The sequence below is a fragment of the Aulostomus chinensis genome, chromosome 16 (assembly GCF_037954235.1).
Source record: "Aulostomus chinensis isolate RoL2024-O1b breed Wild chromosome 16, RoL_Achi_v1.0, whole genome shotgun sequence".
In the NCBI taxonomy this organism is placed as follows: Eukaryota; Metazoa; Chordata; class Actinopteri; order Syngnathiformes; family Aulostomidae; genus Aulostomus; species Aulostomus chinensis.
In genome coordinates this window covers 8640532-8665117 of record NC_141335.1, presented here as the reverse complement: position 1 = coordinate 8665117, position 24586 = coordinate 8640532, and the positions used below count along the sequence as shown (strand labels likewise).

The following is a 24586-nucleotide window of genomic DNA, read 5'->3' as shown; positions in this document are numbered from 1 at the left end:
GCGTCTTCAATCAAATTCTGAAACGGTGATTTAGTCGGACACTGCAGTCATTTTTCCCCAACCAAGTTTCATTAAAGGCCCCATGAAATGGAAATCTAGGTTCCCAGCTTTAATCCTGGGTTCCTGTGTTAACCTGTCATTTACCTCTAGATATATGACAAATATATGTGAGAAAAAAATTTGTATTTTGGATGTTATTTTAATGTGTTTACATCAGAGTCCCTGTCTTTTCCTGGTATCCTGCGCTCACGTGTACGTACTAAGTTTTCATCCAATGAAAATTAGCTCTCTTGGTTTGTTATGAGAGAAGCCATTGTGAAACAAAGGGTAAATTATTGTGATCCCAGCCACTTGAACTTGTTTGGGTGTCAGAATCTGATCCGTTTAGTCTAATAACATTCAGGAGGTGTGAGGAGCTGCGCGATGAAAGCATTCATCTGCATTTTTTTTTTAGTTTGAGTACTAACAGCTTAGCGACAGTCTGTGCAGTCGATAATTAATGTAATTAATCCTCATTGCACAATGCATCTCTATTTCTCTTTTACTTGTCCATCTATTTTTCTGCCTTCATCACAACAACTTGATCCTCCAAGAACTTATCATAACAGAATCTCCATAGAAACCACTCGGTTCTGGCTGTATACCACACAAGGGTCATGCATTCGTCATTATTACTGCTAAATGCCAATCAATATCCACAACAATTTCCTCCCTAGTTTCATAATTTTACCGGAAGCAGAAACTAACTGCACTCTGGCATCCGTTCCGCTGGCCTTTAAATAATATATCCCTTTGTGTAATATCATGCAGAATAAGATGAATTATGCAGAATATTTATTCATTCTGCCACCCACGCAAACTCTGCAAACACAGTCTTAGAAAAGTATGTTTTTAAATTCCCATCCTCATCAGTTTGTATTGGATACGATGCCGTTCTCGTCACCACACAAGAAATCCCCGTCGATAAATCAAAATGAAATGGAATGAAACATCACGACTTTGACTCGGGGTGCTTTAATTATCTGATACCAATCAAAGGTTTTCCTGAGAGCCATCTGTTGTACATTCAAATCACAATCCCCCCCCCCCCAAAAAATACACCATATTCTCACTGATTGCAAGCAGCACTGCTGGCAGCATAATAACTACACCAGGCCCGAGAAATGTGGCGAACACTCCACCAAAACACTCGAGATGTCTGTGGCAAACATCGGAGTATTTTTTGAGCACTCTCATGCAAATCATAGTTTTGGCTGAAGCTTTGTGCTCCCCCCATACCACCCCCCCCCCCCCCCTCCCAAACCTATTTTTAAGTACAACCTGGTTTTGAATTTCCTCCTCTGGAGTTCTGCTGTTGTTTGATCCAGGGCAGCATTACTCAGCTGTGGATATGACTCAGACATGAAGCTACACTTGTAGGAGCAGCCAACGTCAGCGCTTCCTCTGAGAGATGTAACGCTGCAGCAAGAAAAGGCACTTGGTCTTCGTTAATCTAAGTGCCTCATCTTTCCTTTATGTATCCATGTTTCTCTCTCTTCAGCCCGTCTTTCTATTTTTCTGTCACATATCAGAAGCTGAAAACAAATCAGTCAAACGCGTTTTATACAGACCCAAAATGTACATCATCTTAAATATGTACAACAACCCATCTGCTGATTATTTTGATGATATTACAGTAAAATTACACTCTAGAATAAACTGAAAAATAAAATTCTTTGTTAGTGGTATGCAAAGTGTTTCCAGATGACTGTCTTTTAATGCACGGGAGAAACACGGCACTTCCTGAATGGCGCTTTCACGCAACAGAAGACAACGCAGGTCATTATTATTGCACTAATACATTCATGTGTCTGTCATCGGCGCCAGTGCTTATCTCTCCATTTTTAATCACTGAATGACAAATGAGTTTCATCGAGCAATGAATGTGCTCACAGCAAGTAAGAAGTAATAATTGGAATTTGTCTAACAAGATGATGTAAGCAAAGTTAAAGTTATCGTCATCAAAATGGCATTTAATGAATCTTTTTACGGTTCGTTAAGAATGGTTTTGAACAAAATGTCTGTTAATATTCACACACAGACACACTGAAATGGGGCGGCAACACTGTGCCTTCGAGAGCAGCCTGGAGGAGGGAGGGTTCCTACATGGGAGAAAAAGAGACATATGTCAAACTCGGAATATCAGAACCACCCACCAGGAAACATGGAGGTTACCTACTGTAGAGATCTGACCCAACATGGCTGCATTAGTGGTGCAAGCAGAGAAATGTACTCAGTACCGGACTGAATACGTCCTTTCAATTGTGCATTAAGGTCGTAATATTTGTTTATTGTGATGTAATTAACGTGTTTTTTTTCCCCATAAATTTGTCTATGCCAGCTGCAACAGACTGGCGATCTGTGCGGGATGTACCCCACCTCTCGCCCGGAATCAGCTGGGATAGTCTCCAGCCCCCCCAACGGCTAAGCGGTATAGAAAATGGATGGATGGATGGATGGATGGATGTGTTTGTCAGGTTGCTAGCTTATTTTTGGCTTCTAGCTAACAAAATGACATCACCTTACTGTCAATAATATGACAGAATCCAGTCAAATACTGCCGCCTGAGCTTCATTTTATTTCTTTTAAATGAGGTTGTTTCCCACTTTTCATTCTGACAGCAGAAATAGAGCAGGTTTCCTGTGGGCGGATTGTTCATTGTTGCAACTCTTTACTGGGAACTTTCCAAATGGGAACTTTCCCACTTTCCAGCTGCATGAACATACTTTTCATTTTGACTCGTCAGTCTGGGAATAACACGGGTGGAAATGTTCAGATTAATGATAGCTCTGTGCCATTAATGGTCCCAGTAAACCATGTCAGTGACTGAGCATGCACAATAGCAGACCTCCGGGTCTGCAGACATCATTAATGCCGATAATTCCACCTTTTCTGCTGCAATAAAATCAGGATGTCTGCTGTGAATAGGCCGTGCTATAGACTTGTACTGCTTTTCTCACTTGCTTGATTGGCAGTTTTTTTTCTTTTGAGTTGTGGACACTTTGCCCTCACGGTGGACTAGATTTCATATATAAACACCCGCCTTCGTTATTGACTCATGCTGTCAAGTGAACGATTCTCGTTTCTTCAATTACCTCGGCTGGACGGTGTTTCGGTGCTTCTAAAACCTTTTCTGAAGGCAACGGGACTCCATGTGAACACTGCTGCAAATGCCTTCGAGACAGAAAAAAAATCTACAGCTCACAGCAAAAACAAACACAGCATTCCTGGACAGAAATAGAGGATCTTTTTTTTTCTCTTTTTTTTTACTCTTTCTGTGGACAGAAATAGCTGTTGCCTGAAAAAAGGGGAATACCAAGAGACTTGAGTCCAACATTCCCACGAATTATATTACCTGCCAGTATTCAGTTATGCCATCTTTAAAAAAGAAAAAAGAGAAAAAAAAGAGGGAGAGAACGTGCCAGTAAGTGAGGGATTAAGACTCAAGCGTACCCTCATCATTGCTTCATGTTTGGTTGGCTGAGATGATTTGTGACTTTTGAAGCGCTGCCTATGTGTTACACCTGCTATGTATTTATGTGACGAATGGACAAACCTGCAGGAGCAGTGAAACGGTGTTCCTGCTGCTGATTAGAGGAAGTTGGAGCGAGTCGCTGTGGGTGTTTTTACGCATTTTGATCTTTTGCTATGCAACTATTTGTAAAAAGAAAAACGCATTCAGCTTCCTATCATGCCACCTTCCTCCTGCCTGTAATATCATACTATTCGGCCTACCGGGATTTATCCTGTTCACTGACTTTATTTAACATGTTTGTGGTTCACCACCTGTTTTTTTTTTGTTTTTTTTTTGGCAGGATATCCACTCCTTGATACTTTCAGCTACATAAACCATTCAAATATCAAGCTCCTGTTTGTCAGTTTTCTACCTTTTAGACTTTTCAAGTTATACAAATTTTCTACAATTCTATTTTTAAAATTGGCTCTTTGATCTCACATTAATGTGTGACATTACCCCCCACTCTGAGAGCCCTGATAGTTTATACCAAGAATTCTTAACTTCCTTTTGGTCCTGCACTTTCCAGCACAGACAAATACGCATACACACACACACACACACACACACATATATATGAGGGCAGGTAAATTTGTCTTCTGTCAGCCTGTTCTGTCCTCATCATAACAGGACTTACTGTTTTTAATTAAACAGCCTCCAAGTGCACAGTGCACGGATCCAAATCCCCATTGACAGCCATGTTAAACTGAGCTCCGTCTGCACATTCAACTTTATACATCTCTCGGTTTATTTCAGCAGCGCTCTTCATTTCCTGCTGGAAATGCTTATGCTGGTTTTAAGATCAAATGCCTCAGTCAGATAATGGCTGCACCTAAAAGTATTGCAACATCTAATTTAAGCTACCTGATGAAACTCCTTCAATTAAATATAATTACTGTTATACCAGCTGCAGCAACACGTTGTAGTTTAACACAAGGAAGAACAGTGTGATTGTGAATGTGTTCCATATGCATTTACATTGTTAGGCAGGGGAACCACTCTTGCCCTGATGTCAAGCTTGTGTGAAGTCAGCCGGTGCACTCTCCCTCCCTGCCCTTCTTGTTCTCCTCCTCCTCCTCCTCCTCCTCCTCCACTTTCTTGTTCTTCCTACGCTCCGCTCTGCAGCTTAATCACAAGGTCTGATTTTGCGTATGGCAGGTTTGTGTCTGCCTCGCTCCCACTCACACTGAGTCTCCTCGGGAGATGAGGAACACGCACACCTCCAGACTGAGCATCCTCTTCCAAACTTTCAGAATACTTCCCACTAATTGCCCTTGGTTGGCATGTTCTGTGAACACAGTGACACAAGAAATGCCGATTTTACCCCCCTTGGTGAAATATGAAAAACAAGGAGGCAGCTTTGACTGGTGACAAGCCATGATTGTTTAATCTTTTTTTATGGAGACTGCTTCAGACTCTTATTATCAAAGCAGGCAAAGGGAAAGACTATTTTACATGTTGATTAAAAGGATACAATTTGATGTACTGAGAGCATAGGAAGGACAGAGAACGAGGAAGGTGCAGATTCCTGTTATGTATTAACACAGCTACCTCAACTTACTGATGCACTCTTTCATTTTCTCTGCTGCTATTTCTTCGTTTCCCAGCCCTTTCAGCAGCTCTGCAATTAAGAAAGCCTATTACTCTCAGCCCTGATGCTTTTGTTAAAAGTCTTTGTTCTGCTGCCATATTAGCAGCAGTGGTGGTGGGCGGAACACATCTTAAATGATTATTGAAATTAATTATTCCCTCTCTTTGTGTAACTCAGTGTGGGAGCATAAATGTGGCGAGATATGGACGATTTGTCTTGCGTGGAAGCATTTTTCCAAAAAAAAAATCATAAAAAATGAAAAAAAAAAAATCCAAACCTTCCATTGCATTTTGACTCAGAGCAAAAATGCCAGAGAGCAATGAACACGAGAATTAATAAATAAAAATGCACAGCATTTATTGCAATATAATCACAAATGTATTTAGCAAAAATCAGACATTAAATAAATAATTTACTATTGAAAATAATAGTAAATTAGTAACACTTTACACTTTGTACACTTTAAGAGTATATTAATAACGATTAGTGAGTGCTTAGTAATATGTAGGAGTGCTGATTAGGAATTACTGAACCATTATTAACCATTAATCAATGCTCTTTGTGACCCTTCTCGTAATTCACCCTGACTCACCCCATTACCAACCTCCCCAACTTTTGCTAACATCTCAAATGAACCTTAAAAGTTGAGCCGATGGCTAGAAACATGAGTTAACTAACCGTTATTAACGAACCCTTGCTGTAAAGTGTTACCAGTAAATCAAAAACACGATATCCCGATTTGCCAGTGTTGCCGCTCAACATTCTGGCATCACAGCCCCTCATACGTCATGAGGTAGAATTGCACATCACTGAATATTTGCTACTACATTCAAATCATATCTTACCCTGTTTTGCCTGAAGCAACAACACAATTTGCTGGAATTACATTTTTTTTTTAAATTTAAAAAAAAGAAAAACATCACTTAACATTTCTTACACTGTGACCCAACTGCATAAGAGACTCTATTATCACACGCACAGTAGTACGACAGCACAGAATACCGAGAAGATGCAAATATGTGAAAGGTTTCCTCTGTTGTGTTGATTAAATCCGATTCAGTTCACAGTCTGAAAGGCACTTCAGAGCTCCAGCCTCACAGCTACATTTGACTAAAACATCTGTGGGATTCACCGCGGCGCAGTCAACGTGACTTCATTTTTAGATTATCCCTTGAACGCAAACTGAAAAAGTCCTGCCAAGTGAATGTGTGATTTTTTTGGAAGATGGAATCACTAAATAAGTAGCATCTTTGTGAGATAAAGGGGCTTGTTAACCGCGTGGCTAATGAGGCCCGAAACATGGAAATAAGTTAACATTATTTAACGTTCAGTTCCCTCGTCTCCGGGGCTTGAGATGTTTGATCGGGTTTTTTTTGGCTTAACGGAATAAAAGAACCATCAATAAATCCTGCAGCCATGAGTTTTGAAGCGTCTAACTGGACTACAAACATCAGTGTGGCGAGAGCAGAAGAAGGGCGGAGCTTGTTGTTACGCTGAAGTCAGGCATCTGAAGGGTAGTTGATGTATAGCATAACTTTAGCCTTGTACTTCTACTGTGCTTATATATCATTAAGTGGAGCTCATTTGTGAAGATTATTATAGCAAAACGTGTAACTCTCATAATTGGAGTCACGTTTGAGGGAACCCATCTCTATGCTAGCTTCTGGGTTGACCTACATGCCGTACATGAAACTTACACAAACGCTGTACGCTAAATTTTGGCTGCACCAGCAGATTATTTTTTTTACAAAGGCCCTGAGGGGTTATGGGAAATAAAATAAATTCAATAAAATGAATTCAAGTTTTTCAGATTGAACGTCTTTCCACCGGCGTCAGTTTGCAGAGGAAGCTTATCCACTGATGACTCACCAGAATGTCTACCGAGGAGATGTCTGGAGGTACACTGACAACTTGTAGGCACAGAATGTCCTTATGATGAAGTCTTAAGGTTAAATACAGCTCAACTGACTCCTGTACTGTTATTTTCACGCAGAAAAAAAACAGGCCAAAACCCACTGGGTGGGTTCCTGCGCCGCATATCGCACGGTGCAGGAGAAATACTCCCTAGAGAGCATGAGAAAGTTTCTTCAAGATTTTATATTTTTGCTCGCCTCAGAAAGATTGTATTAGCTCAAAAGTAAGCCCTTTTATCTAACTCAGATGCATCGTTTAATCGTTTGGACAAATACTTGGCAAAGTCGGTTGCCAGGTATATCATTTCTTTTGATGTTTTTCCATTAATCTCTCAGAAAAAAAAATATTAACGTGGACTTTTTACTCAGATAAAAGTAACTTTCATTTAAATGTAAAAAAAAAAATTTCAGGCTTATTTCCTTTACTTTTGGATACATATTTAGACATATATATGACAACGTGAGGGAGTTAGAATTTCTCTAATAGAACAGGGTTACTCATTTTTGGTTATTTTGATTCATTTTTTCAGAAAATATTCCATGAAACTTTATGAAAATAAACTGGCATATTTACAGTGATAATATGTGCTCATGATTCTAGGGGAGGGGGGATGGGCCAAGAATGATGCGACCGAGTTTTGGGTCATGTGGGGATGTTTTCATGGCTCTCTGACCCAAATATGCTACAAAACGCATTAATCTCAATAGAAACTGTCAGTCTGAAAAAAGTTACAACTTACACACAACCTACAAAAGTGGTCTGGCTAGTTTACTCTGCTGCTACACCATCACAGGGATGGGCTCAAATCTGAGACACTTCCAATTGTGGGAAAAACCATCATTGTCTGTGCAGGTGACATCTCTCACTGGCAAACCGGCTTGTTGGTTGGCGGTTGGATGTTGTTGGTCTTGTTAGCGTCACTCCTCCCTGAGCTGTTCTCCAGCCTGATGGAGGATGAGTTGAGCGGCGTCCTCCTGAGGACTTTATTAGCCAGGAGGGTGCAGGTTTTCCTGTACTGGTGACGGAGCAGCGAGTAGACGAACGGGTCGCTCGCCGCTTTGCTGTAGGCCAAACACTTGGACAGCACCCCCCAGTGAGGGCTTATGGGCCCTGGAGAGAAGAGCTCTACAATTCTACCTCAAATAAAGCATCACAAAGCGGGGAAAAAAAGTCACACACACACACACACACACACACACACACAATGAGAAAAACACAGTAAATACTTAGATCAGTGGAACTGGAGTGGAAGCAAATGAGCGTCCTCGAGGCTGCTATTTTGAAAATGTCAGCTTTTCACTTCATTGAAATGTCATCTCTATGTTAGGGAATGTGAACTGATGGATGTCATTTTTGCTGCTCCCGGACCCCAAGCGCCTGACGTTTTGATTTAAGTCCTAATAAATCAAATTGTAAGTCAAAGTAAGAGCAAAAGCATTGTTTAGTGAGTAATCTTCCCTCTTTATCGACGTGCTTACCCTCAGTTCCACCGCACAGCTTTCTAATGTGCTTCTTTTTTATATCCATATCACAAATCTAACAGCTTCTGACAGGTTGCCACCAGTAATACTGAGGCTAATATTAATGAGAGCCAGCAATACAATCAGTGACTCATTCGCCGTATCTCTGGCTTTCATCTCCCCCAGTTTTATAGGATTACAGTAGTATGAATCAATAGGATTAAGACAAATATAAAGCGATTATTATGTTTTAAATCTTACAACCCAGCAAAACGGCGTTGGGAATAATCGTCACTGTATGCAATGAGGAGGAAGGCATTACCTCATTAGCACAACAAGACAAGTGAAAACTCCAAATCACTGTGTCAGTTCGATGAATTCTTAGGAGAGGTGTTCTACTTATTAGCCTCAGAAGGAAGCGAATTTAAAAGCAAAGGATGCCATTTTGACGGTCAAGCTTCACAAATCGAATCTTTGGATTCTAAAGACTTTAAAATGAACGTTGTTCTCTCAGCTCACCTTGTAATGACATAGGGGGTGAAGCACACCACGAACGTGCCGATGAATGTGCTGATCTTCTTGGTGGCCCTCTGCCTCCTACGCTTCTGCTCATCCAAGCATTTCTGCCGTACGCTGCAGAAGCACATAGGTACCATTATCTACCCAGGAGGCACGATCAGTCATGCAGACATAATGAAGCAGTCCACAGAGAGAACATGTGGGGCAGACATGAAGGATGCTGGGGAAATGTCTGCTTTTCTTTCTGAGGAGTTTCACGTTGGCCAGATATCAATTATATAAATGATCAGCAATTCAGAGTGTAGCTAGAGAACTGGGTGACATTAAAATTATGAGATACGGTTGCTGGAGAGATAAAAATGATCATAATAATAGCAATTAGCATTAGTTAGCTCTTTAAATTTGCGCAACTTTCTATGTATCGTGTGTTCAACCCAAGGACATTGTGCATCATGCACATACTGGCTATAGAGTTAGTGGTCTACATCATATATAATAAAGGCCACAGTGTAAATGATCTTAAATATCATGTAACCTTTATGTGATAGAAACCAATGACTAATTAAAATTGCTTACGTCTGTGTCAACCAACAGTTCTACACTAAAAACACGGAGCCCTGGACTGACCGTAGACTGAGAAAAATAAAAATGGGCCAAAAGATGGAACTTGTTCCCATGCTTTGATTAATTTGTGGCTTCATGATAAAACTTGTTCCCTCAACTTGATGAAAGCGTGAGGGCTTGTTAAAACATTATCATCGGCACACATTAACCACGCTGTGGGAATATCTTGTGGCCACAGATTAACAAAGCATGGAAACAAGTTAAATTTTGTGGCTGTAAATTAAATAAATTGTATAAACAACTTATATTTGATGGCCATATAGGGTTCCATAGCCAGTTCATGGCTATGGACTTTTAATTGATAAATAAAGATAACATTTTATAGTAATCCTGAGATCTGGAAAGCAGGTGTACAGGAGTGACAGATGCAGGCTGCACCTGTGAGGAGTTTACCTGGGGTGGATGTCCACCAGCAGCAGCAGCGTCTGCATGGTGATCACGTCGATGCGTTTACAGTGGAACCTGGCAACTTTTAACACTTTCCAGTACGTAACACACATCACGACAAGTGTGAGGAGGAACGTGAGCGAGTACATCAACACGGTGAATATGATGAAGGGCACCCCGGCTCCCTTCGCCTTGACGCTGCAGAGAGTGCAGGACGCGTAAAGGTGGTGGTAGCCGAACCAGGAGCGGCAGGTGGCCACCGTGGACAAACACAGTGAGTGTATCCACGTGTATCCCAGCGCTATCATTGCGTCCCGGTGGCGGATTTTGGAGTGATAGGTGAGCGGGAACACCACCGCGAACCATCTATCAATGCTGAGAGCTGCCATGCTCAACATGGAGTTGGTGGTGAGAAAAGTGTCGAGGAATCCCACAACTTGACAGAAGGCGCTGCCTCCGGGGTGACCCGTGGTGATGAGCCCCGCCAGCGTCAGTGGCATGTTGGACACGCTCAGCAACAGGTTGCAGAACGTCAAGTTGAGGATGAAAACACCGGGTACTTGTTTACGGATCTCTGGGTTGTAGAGAAAGCAGATCAGCACCACAACGTTGGACAGCAGAGACACTACAATGACCCCTGAAAGCAGCACGGAGACAACTATGTCCGCTGCGTGCATGATGGTGCTCCCTCCTTAGATATCCAGACTTCGGAGAAGTGCATCCACAATCCTGGTGCCAGCCGTCATCGTGAGTCTCTGCCACGATAGAGATGAGTCCATTACATTTTCCAGATATCTTCAGTCAGCGGAGCGCTCCCTCCAGCAGCGCCCTCGGGCAGCGAGCATGGAATTCATGGAGAATGTTCCCCTTTATTAGTAGGAGCGAGTGTGGAAGTGTCGTTTCCTGGGAATGGGCTCCCAGCTCCCAGCCCCCAGCTGGAGCCGTGTACTCGAGAGGCTGCGGTAGTTCTCCTCACAGCTCAGTGGTTCATGGCTGCGCAATTGCGCATTGACTCGATGAGCATCCTTGAAAAACACATTAAAGTAGCTTACTTCAAGCAGCCTGCCTGCAACTACTTATGATGCATTCTCTGACAGAACACAAATAATAGTGCACCCCAGTTCAAAAATAGCCTTTGGGGGGTAAAAATAGAAGCAGACGCACGATTGCGTGGCTGGTGCTGATGTCATGAGCGTCACGTTGAACAGCAGCAGAAATACGATGATTTATGCAAATGAATACGCCGATCGAGTCCGTGCGCAGGCTATAATTGTCACTTCAGTCTGACTTTTGCAACACGGCGGCTGAATAGTTCGACTTACATCGTCCCATCATTATATCTTAATACTTCAGTTCACTCCAGAGCTCAGACATCAGGGCAACAGGAGGGGAGTCTTCAAAGCCTTATATGGCGCTTTTAATGCAGTTACTGTAGCTTGACTTCATATTGTTAATCCCGGTATCAGCGCCATGTGCAGCCTTCACCCCGCAGCCACTGGGATTTCAGTGGCCCATGACATGCAACATGCTGCATGCCGGCAGCAGGAGAGCACAATAGTGACCAACCTTACTCACGTTTTTATGGAAGACCACTGCTGCCACAATAAAGCTATATTCCAGTGGTCAGTTCGTCATAATTATGAGGACAAAGTAAAAATCCTGCCATAAATTAAGAATAAGAAGGAGTTATGATGATGTTAGCTTTTCTCACTAAATTCAACTTTTTAATCGAATACATTTCTTTTTCGTCCCGTCATGACTTTTGTTCTAATAATTACAACTTTTATCTTTGGTTTTAGATATCTGACCAACAAATATGACTTTTTCAAATGATAAATTACTTTTACTTTTGACTTCATCTTCTCATCTCTTAATTGAACCTTTTTATCTGATGCTTTCGACATTATCATTTTATGTAAAGCTATCTTATAAATATGACTTTTAATCTCATGATTATAACTTTTTGTTTGACAATCATTTTACCTTTTCTTTTACTTTCAACCTCTTATTTTTCACCCAATGAATTCAACGTTATAAATCTCATAATTCGGACTTTTGGTTTTAAATACGATTTAATCTCTGAATATTCATTTCGTGACTCACAATACTGACTTTATATCGGAGCATTTTTATTGTCGAGGCTACACTTTTATCTATTTTGTCCCCCTTCTACTGGCTGTAATGGGCCTCGACAGTACACACAAGCAGAAAGGACAGCAGAGGTTGTCTGGTCAGTGTGGCTCTGTGGTCGTGCTTTTCACTCAAGATAATAAATCTTTCCTAAAATAGACTAATAATAGTGCGTTCCCACGTGTGTTGCGTTCAACATGCTGCTTTATAGAGAAAACACGAGTCACCTTTGGCCTGTGTGCAAAGTAAAGAAGACCTCCAATTAAATATTTCAGCTCTCTTTTCTTTTCCCTCAGTGCAACTAACTGATCGAATCTTTTCAGAAAGGATGGTTTTCAGGCAATGGTCCGCATGAAGTTCATGCTTCGAGATGTTTGATCCTCAGTTTGCGGTTTTGGCATTAGTCTGATTGGACTGAGAGAAAATAATTTGGTGTGGAAGCTTATACGCATTTGTAGGATTATACTATGCAGTCAATTGCCAATCCTTCAGAACTGCCTTCGTTTTTTAATATCCAGTAAGGAAACTTTCCCCAGAGATCAAGTTTGTGGTAACAGCATCACAGTTTTCTGTGTGAATCTCCTGTTCCACCTCTCCGGCCAGTTGGAGCACATTTCTGTGGCGCTACTGCATCCGCAACACAGATTCAGTTGATCAGAAAAAACTACACTGTCCATGTCTCAGGAGGAAAATCTGTTGGCGTTTACGCTGATGGAAGAGAACTGATTATGATCAGCAATCGGACTGAGACTACAAACAGAGCCTGTTCACTATGTGACCATATATGGCAGTCATAGCAGTTTCCTTTTTCATTTTATTCATTCTTTCAGAACTCATTTACCAGCGTCACAGACCACCTTTTCAAAATTTCAATTATAATGCTCAGTGAAATTACTCATTTGCAGAAAATCATTCAATTCACTTTAGTTCCAGTACCAAATTAAAAGCATGGATCTGATCTATAGGTAGGGTTTAATTGAAAGAGATTTATGTCCAGCTACCAGGACAAGAGACACCAGTCTATTTGTTAAGACCGCAGTCACATGCTCAGCTATCTGGCTGCTCATAAATTATCAGTAATGAAAAATTGCCAGTAGTAGCTCTGGAACATTTTTAATTAATTCCATAGAGAGGGAGAGAGAGAAAGAGAGAGAGAGCTTTTTTTTAATTGTAACTTCTGCCCTTTTCACAGTGAAGATGATGAAACTAAATTTTACTTTTTTATATTTTGTACAGCATCAGGTCTCTGCAGTGCGGGTTAAGTTCAACTTAATATAGACATTGAGTTAATGAGGTGAAAGATTACGGCTACAGGGCCACATCTTACATCCCACAAATGATTTTCTACTAAACTTGTCAGTTTTTCCAAGTTTAGGCACAATTACAGCAAATCTGTGCTGAATACAAATTAATCAAGAAGGTATGATATAATCTAAATGAAAACACTCTTCCTGTTTTCATCATTTGTAACAGTAAACATGAGACTTCATTGGTGTGCATATATATTTATATATATAAAGCTAAAATTAAACACACAAGGTTTGTATCCAGGGTGGCACCACAGTGGTGCAGTGGTCAGCACTGTGGCCTCACAGCAAGAAGGTTCCAGGTTCAAGCCCCGGCTCCAGCACAGGATCTTTCTGTGTGGAGTCTCCATGTTCTCCCTGTTCCTGCGTGGGTTCTCTCTGGTACTCCGGCTTCCTCCCACAGTCCAAAGACATCAAGAGGGGACGAGGCTGATTGATACTCTAAATTGACCGTAGGTGTGGCTGTGAGTGTGAATGGTTGTCTGTCTCTATGTGTTGGACCTGCGATGACCTGGCGACCCGTCCAGGCTGAACCCTGCCTCTCTCCCAAAGGCTTCTGGGATAGCCTCACAAACCTTAACGGGATAAGTGGTAGAAAATGGATGGATGGATGGTTTGTATCCAGTGCTAATCAGCATGTATTTCTATTTAATAGAATATTGTTTTAATAAAATGTGTGTACTTTTATAGAATACATAGAGCTTAGTGAAGTTGATTGCATCACTACTCTACAGTATATTTCAGGAAAAAAAAAACCCTCCCCCGCAACATTCTCAGACATAAATGTTTATGGTAAAGGTACTATATGTAGGATCTGAACATTCCTTTCTTTGGCACCAACACTCTGTTTATGGAGTAGGAAGCCAGTCTGGACTGGAAGCAATATAAATAAGTAATAAACAGATTCTCCTCAGTGGTGTGGTGTTACCCGAACTTGTTAAGGTTCTGTAAATTGGTAGAAAGAGCACAGACGGTATGCTGGTATACTCATTTGAATTCCACCGTTGCAAATTGACAGAAACAAGAGGGGACAGGATTTAGTGTCATGAACAGTGGCCACCAGGCTACTTCTGCTGCGTGACCCTGAAGACATTTATTCCGTTGAAAAAATGGACGCTGAGTCTTTGACGACAAGGATTCGTGTTCAGTTTACTGCCATGCATGCAACTCACATTTATGGGTGGCCAGACTGTAAATTCACCGTTAAGACGTTTTACTTTGTCTTTTCTGGGCTGTATAAGAGGAGCGACTCCTTATGTAGAAATAAAAAGATAAAGACGCAATGGGTGAAAATGACTTATATTGCCTTTAAGTGGCAGATACCATCTAGCGCCCATAAATATGATATCAGGGAACAATGATTTGTACTGGAGGGGGGAAAGGAAACACCCTTAGAGGCACAATATGTAGTAGCGAGATTTGAATATTTCAGGAGACTAAACACTAAATAAAACATATACATTATATCAAATTTCCCCTAAGAATGACACACCAGTCCTTTAAATGTAAACCGAACATCAAAACCTTTGTGCCAGTAGAGTGAGTTTAATAAACCGACTCATTGATCTGAACGTTAAAACTGTGTGTTTTAACGTTGTTCTGCTACACTTGTAAAACAGAGATTACAGCCCCTTTCATCTTTGAGTGTGCGGTTGCTCATAAAGGTGCCTGTTTCCCTCAAATAGATGGTTGGATCTTGGCTGTATTTAAAATCTCAAAGTCATTCCAGGCTCAGTTAATCACGCTCGCCCATCTGCTTTGATGTCCCTTCCCTGGTAATGAGTGTGACATCGCTGTACACAAGCATGACAGTAAGAAGCTCCTCGTGTTATTCTCTTTTTAAATGGCGTGTAGGTTATGGGAGTCTTAAAGGAGAGATCATGATAGTACACTTCAGGACTTTCACACATTTATCTTGTTTGTGACGCATGTTCTAGAAGCCCCCCCCCCTCCCCTCTCTGTTCTGCTTGTGTATCTTTTTGTTCCAGTTGGAAACATCAATTCCTAGAAGTGCAGACATTCAAATGTCCTTACAAATCCTCAATGTCATCTCTCCAGTTGAAAACAGAAACAAGTCAGAGTCCGTTAAATGTGCTCATGAGTACAGTAAAGAGATTCCCCTTTCGTATGATGCAGTGCCGAGCTGCCTGTGGCTGAATGAACATGCCTGGCTGAAGTCCCAACTGGCTGGCGCACAAATGCAGAAGCTGTCTTTTCATATTACTCTTTCTCTGATAGTGCTTGGACAGTTGTCTTACTTCTGTAGGGGAGACTTCACATGCACATACGTGACCCATCAGCTGGTCGCGGTCATGACTCATGCTTTCATATGGTGACTGGGTGACTCAAAGGTGAAACAGCTCTAAATCATAAATGTGCAACCATGTCTCTGCCTTTTAGTCTCTTGAGGGGACACTGTAAATGCACACGAAGGTCAAGGACGAGTTTTTGTAATTGAACTCATTGTATCTGACCAGGTACCCCTATGGGAAAGTTTTAGAACTTTAATGTGGTACATGGGGGAAGCATGCTGCAGAAAGTGGGATGTTTCTACTTTGCCATTATATAATCCAGCTGATACAATGACGTGTATTCCACCCAGATGGGTAGCAAGTCTGTTTTAATCAAAACTCGGTGCGGTGCTTTTGGGACGCTTGTGGAAGCAGTGATCATCCTGCCAGTAGTAATCCTTGTGAGCATAATTTAGTCCTGCTCCAACTCAAATGAAGGAAACAAACCAAAATGAGGATTGTGGGCTGTCTGCGTGCAAGTTTCATATCTGATGTTTCCTCTTCTTTCCTTTGCCATTCGCCTGGTAAAGAACTAAAACGACATGTCCTTCTCTGACCGGCTGCCCTCCACACAGGAGGTGAAATCTCTGATTACAAGGTGTTGTTGTTCATCGACTCCACTCACTTTTACTGTTCAGAGAAGTCGGTGAGCTATAAAGTCTTGTCTTGAAGCAATTACCTGTCAACACGCTTTTTCATCTCGATGTCGTGTTTTGCCTTGGCATCTAGGGAAAAGCCCTTTATACTTTTAACAAAAGGATGTAGCATGAAATAACGTACCTACCCTTGTATTTACATAAATAATTTTTCACGCCACGGTAAATTCTAGAAGATAAACAATCCCCCGGAGATGTACCGAGGATGTATCAATCATGTGAGAGGGACCTTTGACCACCAAAATCTTTTCTCACCCTCAAGTTACAACTTACAGCGTTTTTAAAGAAACTTCCCCAATGAACAAGAATGATACTGTGCACATACGAGGCGACCTTGACCTTTCACCTCCAAGACCTTTTTTTTTTTCATTCTTGAGTCCCAGCGGACATTTGTGCACTACTTGAAGAGATGATGCATTACCGCTAATGTGACAGATGGACCAGACCTGCAGTTTATCAATGTTGATAGAAGAAGAAATAAAATTCATAAAGTCTGTTACTGCTCATTTCCTGCTCAGTACCCTCAGATGTTCATTACTGGCCCTGCTCCCTTCTCACTTTCATTCTTTATCTTTCTTTCTCATGAACCAAAGAAGAGAGAGAGAAATGTGAGACTACAGACGAGATTGAATAGCTGAAGGATAGCTGAAGGGTTCTTGTTCACTGTCTTAGGGTTGAGGGGACACTTTCTGACTCCTTCGTGGGGACTACAAACAGTGGGATGTGTCCTGTTTCCTCGTCTACTTGTTGCGATAAGAAGCCACTGTTGTTATGCACGAGTGGCACTGGTCATCACCCAGCCAGTGTGGGCGGATGGATGTGCTGATCTGTCTATCCACTGCTTCACCCTGTCAGAAAGAGTCAGAACTTCTGCTTGTCATTTCTCTCACATGCAGCAGTTTGAGCACATATTTGATAGGGCTGGGGTGGGGGGGGGTGGGGGTGTAAAAGTCCTTTGAAAATAAACAATGCAGCTCCACATTTGAGATTTGAGGAAATATTAATAGTGACATCAGAGAAATGTACAACAAAATAATAATTTCAATTTTTAAAAATATTTTTGCAGGAGGGCAGCATGGTGGTGCAGTGGTTAGCACTGTTGCCTCACAGCATGAAGGTTGCGGGTTCGAGCCCGCAAACTGACCGTAGGTGTGGCTGTGAGTGTGAATGGTTGTCTGTCTATATGTGCTGGCCCTGCGATGGACTGATAGCCCGTCTAGGGTGAACCCCGCCTCTCGCCCAAAGGCTGCTGGGATAGGCTCCAGCCCCCCGCCCCCCACCCCCTGCAACCCTTAACAGGATAAGTGATGAAAAAAAACAAAAACAAAACAGGATAAGTGGTAGAAAATGGATGGATGGATTTTTCCTGGAACAAATATCTGTAACCATTACTCTGCAGCTTGTTTGAACACTCGATACATTGCTTCCCTCTAGTGGTCAGGATATGACATAATATAAATTCCTCCGTGATTGCTTTCATGTAGTATTTGTACCACATATCTTGATAACAAAAGTTGAACATGATAGAAATATGCCGTACAATGGGATTCGGTCTCTCAAAATATCAATTTGTGTACAATAAATTGTCCAGCAGATGAGGTAGTATGATTTTCACAGGATGAGGTCACTCTGCACTTTTCAAATAAACCAATGATATGTAAAGATCCTTATATCATGTTTGCGATTATCAACATCTAGTATTATTTCTTAACATGTAATTTGAACCTGTGATAACGACTGGAAACAAGAGGGGGGAATTCATTTACAGGAGCACCCCAGACTGTGTAATGGTCAATTTTCGGTGTTGACCACAAGAGGGCGCTGTCTGCTCTCTGTATGCGTTCAGTGCTGGTTGAACCTGGTGGAGGTCAGCTGAAGCGGTGGTGTGGAGCTGTCAGCACTCATTAGCGCTGCCTCATTACAGTGATGTCAGTGGAACGCCGTCAGCGGTGAAGTGAACAGATGCTCTGCCCGGAGGACGAGTCGACAAGTGAACTTTGTTGGTCGGTGGAGGCCCGCAGGTTAAACTTCCACAAGAAGAAGCACAGAACAGAGTGTCAATTTGAATTCATTCTAATTGTCTTTGAAGCTGTTCTAAGGTTAACAGTGCAGATCTATCTGATTCGAAAAAGTAAAATAAAGTAAGATTTGATCTGATATACACTTGAACAAATACAATACAATTCAACAGCCCTGCAACAAATATTCAAGTTTACAATGTGTAGTTGTCAAAGCTGCTCAACAACCTCCGGTTTATCATTCATTTGCAGAGGTAACTGTATGTACGATGTACTGAGATGTGTTTTTACTGACATGAAGACCAGTCAGTGAAGGCTGCCACCTCCAAAACAACCCTAACCAACTCTAATTTCCCCAAAAGCCAAACATGGTACTTTCTTTTGAGCTTACATTTGCAACTACACGGGTGAACTTTCACTCACAAATTGCATATAATGTATGATTAGCAAAACAAAAAAAAAACAAAAAAACCAAAACCAAACCCCAAAAAACTGTCGTTAAAAGCTTGACAGGACAGAGGAAACTCTCCAGAAACTTTACCCTTCCTGAAGCTGATTTGATTTCTATTTCAGTCACTACAAAAACAGGAACAATGTGTGCATTTCTGTTTTAATGTGCATGAAAAAACAGGTAACCAAACTATGAAGGGTATACTACGTTTGTGTTGCTTTCAACACAACAGTTTTAGACAGAGGTTGATACATGTTGATCTGTGTTCCTTTGCTGTTTGTTTTCATGAATGGTTGTGTGATGCACCACTTCTGATGTTGCTGCTGCAAGGAATTCTGGGAAAGTGTTTACTTTCCATTCATAAAGGCTGATCCATTATGTCTGTTAAAGGAGATAAGAGAGAACACAGTGAAGTACCTTTTTTGCTCCGTTTCGAGAACTCAAACAGCTCTCATCACGGCAGTCACACAGATTTTTCCAGGTCAGTTCAGTCGGATATGAACCTTCCTGAGCTTGGGGTTTGTTTGCACACATCCGAACTGAAACTTCTTTGTGTCTGCAACAGTCTCCTCACAAAAGACAGAGAACATCTGATCTTCTGAACAGCTCTCAGACCATCGTCCACATCCTCTCCCTCAGCCGCTTACTGTCGCCCAGCATGTTACACCTCAGACAGCCTCTCACACAGACCACCATCCTGAATGGCATTTGGGGTCAAAACCACGATATCACCCATTTGCCTTCCTCCGTTAATGGCCTATTTAGCGTACTGCCGATGGCAGTAAAGAGATAGCTGGGCTTTTATACCTTCTGAATGGATATATTAGCAGGTAATGTCCTTAAAGAGGATTAGCGAATGGAAGGAGAAGGAAGGAGAAAGAGAGGGAGAGTGGCGGAAAGCGCCACAGGGATGGCATGGCAGTAAATAGGCAGGTGATAGCAGGGAGGACAGGAGGCTTATGCTGCCTCCTGCAGCCTCTGGCGATGGACTGGGGATTAGCGGCCATTGTGGATTCTCTGGTATCCTGATGCATGTTGAGTCAAAGATGCACATCAAAAGATGAAAATAAACCTGACTTGAAAATCCAAGCGGAGAACTTGTTCCATTATTGAGCTTTTCATGCGCTTATGCAGAAATGTAAAGAGAAACTGCCGCGTTCAAGAAGTTGTTGATGCAACACTGATCTCCTCCTAGTTAATTACCTAACGTAGTCAGTCGAGCAAGAATGTGGCAGGGTCAAGAGTCCCCGGCAACCACACAGATCATCCTGTTTACTTTGTGCAGCAGTTAACTTGCTTTCTACTTAAACACATTCCTCCACAGGTGTGACCTCCAGGTACCAGGACCCACAGCACTCAAACATCAGAAACACATTCATCAGACACAAAATCCATTAAACCAGATTGTTGGTGATGAAAACAAGTGCAAACAACTTGACTTAAATACTTTAACCAAAATATATAAATATTTCACCTTTTGAACTGACATTACGAAGAATAATAGCTTCCAGTTACTCTCAGTCTATTTTTCTATCAGAATTTTTGGCAAACGTGTCTTGAATTGATAAATTCCTCTCAGGAAAATCTTCACAAATGGGTGTGACTTCAGCAACTGATACCTCTGTTCTCTACTAGCTCAGAGGTGCATCTCATAAACTGCGAGCAGGATGGAGCACAACACAGTGTTACAACTTCTGACAATGAAAAGTGAGAGCTGAAATTTTGGATTTCTTCCTTTGAGCTGTGTAGTGCTGCGCAACAGCCTTGTCTTTCTCTTCGCTGTGCTGTGCAATGATCCATCACCAGATTACAGTACAGATAATGAAGTGGAAATTTGAATTCTGTCCAATCGCTTGCAATTGAAATGTGAAACTTATAAATCATATAATCTGGATCTGTGATTTAAATTCAACACTGAGATGCTGATACCTTCACTGACTTCAGGATTTCATTTTAAAGGATAAATTAAGGATTTTTGAGCACGTTACAGGGTTTTGCAGGCTGTTCATTACGTCTCGAGTAATGTACTTATTGTTTTGCATTTGGAAATAAAGAAATGTACCAAAGGAACTAAGAAAAAAAGCTAAGAATAACTATAAGAATCAGAAATCCTAAATTGGAATACTTCAAATGAATTAAAATGTAATAAAGGAATATTTTGGAAGGACTCAGCCTAAATGTAGAACAAAGGAATCTTTTGTAATTTAAAAAAAAAAAAATTGAATGGCATGTTTGTGCGCGTGATTTGGAAATTAGAAAATGACGAACTCTTCAGCAGAGAAGAGTTAACTGACCTTAGCTGAGCTTGTATTGCAAATATTACCTCATCGTTCCACAAAGTGAGGAGTTGACGCGACCAGTTCACCTCGTGACCTTAGAGATAGGCATCACTTTTGACTGGGTGTCTAATCTGCCCTGCGTTTTCCTCCACACTTCTGTCTAAGACCTGAGGCCTCGCCTTAGCCCAAGCTAATCTGTTTTTGGGGGGATTTGATCATGCATAGATGACACCCAGTCAGAGTGGGTCACTGCAGAATCTGCTTTAGCCACAGTCTGTTGGGAAGGGAGTCAAGTGGAGGGCAAGCACCTGGGCTAGCTGACCTTTACCTGCCTGCAGAGATCCAGTCAATAAAAAAAAAAACACTTTCCACTCTCCAGGATTTGAACAGTATCATCCTCCGTCACTCATTTCCACTTGAACTTCTCTGTGCATCCATGTCATCTACCTACTGCAGTGAGTCTGCTCTCTCTCCTTCTCTCTCCAGGGCAGGTATGTGAGAAATCCCTCTCCACTAAGACATCCCTGAACTCTCTGCACACTGGGCATCTCTACCCTCAGCAGGTAATGAAAGGAGCCTTGTGTGCTCCTTCATGCTCCATGGACAATTGACTTCTTCTCCCATTAATCAAATACACTGTTTACCTAATCTTTCATAGCATTTCAAAACCATTAAAACCAAGAGGATTATCCTAGTGTTTCTGCCGGTGTTCCTTTACCTCAGACGCAGGTGTCCCAGTAAAGTTTTCCCTCTTTTGTGACCTCCTTTTTTTATCTCTTTATTTTTCTCAGTGTATGTTTTTCTCTCAGGTTTTATCGTATTTCTTGAAAGTGCGACCTCTCCCTCGCATCAATGGACATCTCAACCCCGCGCTCTGAATAAACAAAGTATTCATGTCTGATTAAAGCAGATTAAGCAGATGTAAAGGGAGTCAATCTGAAATCAGGTTTAAGACTGCACTTATCTGAGTTCTTAACTGCTTCCATAATGTACACTTTTGTGTCTCTGAGCAGGAAGTAGGTATGGGTTGGACAGGCTACATTTCGGAGACTGTATCTTACTGTAGAACTAAAGGAGGAAATTGTGAATTGAATAGCACTTAGAACCCGTCTTTGTAAAACTAGACGAAGTGAAAAAAGCAAATGCCAGAACAGTTGGACTAGAAAGCTGAAGCTACGGAAGCAGGAGTTTCCCAGCTTTAACCAGTTTGGGTCCGACCTTCTAATGTCAGATTAGATTAGAATGATATTACAGTTATTATACGATTATACGTGATCGTACCGCAGAGCCAGAGTTATTCTAGCTTTGCCTTTCTAATCCAGGAAGCAACACAAGCAGCCAGCAGAACAGGATGAAGCGCATATCCCAAAATACCAGTAAATTCACAGCCATTGCAAGAAGAGGTGCCTCTTTAGTGCTCAGGATGAGATTAACATTTTTAGGAAAAGCTGTCGGGAGGTGGAGGGAAGGATTTTATTACTTTTTACACATTGTTTAAAATCAGTGTTCTTGTGTTAGCTCATCTCCACTAACAAGGTCATGTTTTCAGGGGCTTTCGGCTGTTTGCTGTCAGCAGGATAGACGGATGGAGGAGCACACACCGGTGTTACCCAGGTGCTGTCCATAGCAAAGGTGGAAAACCAAAAGAAGCAGAATGAAGGAAAAAGGTTGTGGTATTTTTGCATCTTAACTATGAGCGTGTTGCACTTTTCTCCTTTGGGTTTGCTGCTGTCAGCAGAATAGCACAAAAACTATGAGGACCATTTTTACCAAACATGATGGAGGGATGTAAAAGGAGGAATCAAGCACGTTTTGGGGGCAGATTAGTCATAGCGCCACCTGGTGTCATAATGAAATTACACTTCTTTTCTTTTTTACACTTCTATGGACGCCTCATAGTGGGCCGCCAGATCTATTTCAAGTTTGGTCAGAAACACATATTATCTGAGTAGAAGCTGTAATTTGATGACAATTCTTAAGATAGTTTTTAATGATCTTTTTGTGAAAAAGGTATAATATCCTTTGCATAACCAAAAGTACAAAATCTCACACAAAAAAAGACCTGCATTGTTATTCTAATGAAGTGAAAGTTGTGTGTTTGTGCCTGCGTGCGCACATGAACGAGTGAGTCAGCCATGTTGACTGAGCGGCTGCTGATGACACTGAGGGTTAATCTCTATTTAGCAGGGGCCATCCGGATGCCTCGGAGGCCATCATATTAAAGGAAATGAGACGATGTGAGGCTTTATTCAACCGACAGCTTCTTCAGGTCTCGCGTACATTCCTTCAACAGCACCCTCCACCGCAGTTCCAGACAGAACAAAGCCAGACAAAAAGGCCCTTGTGCAGGTACACATGTTCGAGAGGTCATGCCAGTGCGTCTATCCAATGCAATTTATCTCAGAGCTGAAAGTGACCACCATAGACGGTTGAAGTTCTGAGTCATCGGGATCAAGATAGCTGAAGAATCTAGAATCATAATGCTTTAGAAGATTGCCCAACCCCTCCAGTTACAGGGCGGAGGTTGAAAAGATGTGGACCTGTTGAAACAGACTAATAACATCTTATTCAGGATTTTTTTTTTTTTTTAGGCTTGCCAATGAGTTGACTGTACGTTTAGATGAAAGGGTTTAATTGGAAATGATAACCTGCTGACGGAGGAGATCTGTCAGCCCCAGAACCCTGGCTGTCTGTCTGCCAGTACTGCAACAATATCCACAGGGAGATTGGCAGATAGAAGCTGCTGTCAACGCCCTCAAGCTCACCGTTGGTCCAGCATAAGCTCTGCACTTGCCTATGCTTTCAGCTGGATGTGTGCAAGTAGCCCTACATGCAGGGATGCATATTTTTGGAAAAAAAAAGAAAAGACAAAAAAAAGCAGGAAATATTTGCAGAGATATTTTATATTTTAGGATAATGAACATCAGAGAAAGCAAGTGCTCTCAGGCAAGATCCACAACATCAAAGCCACTTAAATATTTTTCATTCTTGGGGCTACAAAATGCAGGATGATATGACAGACACACAATAGGCCCACAGTTTTCTCTTGGCCCCTCCAGTAGTGTTGACATGAGTAGAAATTAAGTTATCACTCCTTTTTAAAGTCCGGACGGCTGTCAGACAAGGTCCAGTGACACATGGGGGGGCAGCCGGCTACTTTAGATGGAAACATCCACCTCACATCTAAGCCTGCTTCTACTTTCCCACTGGAAGTGCACTGCAGCCTCCTACACACGATGATGATGTTGTCACAATTGTTGGTGTTCATAAGGTGAATGTGAGCATATATTTGTGCAACGTGGGCTGTGTAGTTTGATCACGACTGCACTGTTATATCTATTGTTTCAGTCTTTTGTGTGCAATCTGATTTTCTTCTTTTTAATCTTTTATGCACCAAGCAGGGGTA

The 24586-nt window shown here is 41.7% G+C and overlaps 2 protein-coding genes across 2 annotated transcripts in view; both read right to left on the bottom strand.

Annotated features, from left to right (window-relative positions):
- Nucleotides 1-5605: 5605 nt before the first annotated feature.
- LOC147247377 (G protein-coupled receptor 26-like) lies at nucleotides 5606-11239 on the bottom strand. Its single transcript, XM_086180304.1, has 3 exons — nucleotides 10055-11239; nucleotides 9038-9151; nucleotides 5606-8191 (listed from the first exon to the last, which is right to left on the bottom strand). Exons 1-3 carry the CDS (start codon nucleotides 10723-10725, stop codon nucleotides 7921-7923), a joined length of 1056 nt encoding a protein of 351 aa, XP_086036430.1. The 5' UTR covers nucleotides 10726-11239; the 3' UTR covers nucleotides 5606-7920.
- A 6508-nt stretch (nucleotides 11240-17747) lies between these two features.
- Nucleotides 17748-24586, bottom strand: part of hmx3a (H6 family homeobox 3a) — a 110336-nt gene continuing 103497 nt past the window's right edge. Inside the window, exon 5 of the transcript XR_015109379.1 lies at nucleotides 17748-18459. The gene's annotated coding sequence lies outside the window, so the exon portion shown is untranslated. The remainder of the gene's footprint in view (nucleotides 18460-24586) is intronic.

Excerpts from the sequence above, each read along its gene's own strand:
- LOC147247377 (XM_086180304.1), bottom strand. The coding sequence starts at position 10,725 with ATGCACGCAGCGGACATAGTTGTCTCCGTGCTGCTTTCAGGGGTCATT. Across the intron at positions 9,152-10,054 it reads CTGGTGGACATCCACCCCAG|CGTACGGCAGAAATGCTTGG; the intron begins GTAAACTCCTCA and ends GTGCTTCTGCAG. Across the intron at positions 8,192-9,037 it reads ACCCCCTATGTCATTACAAG|AATTGTAGAGCTCTTCTCTC; the intron begins GTGAGCTGAGAG and ends TATTTGAGGTAG.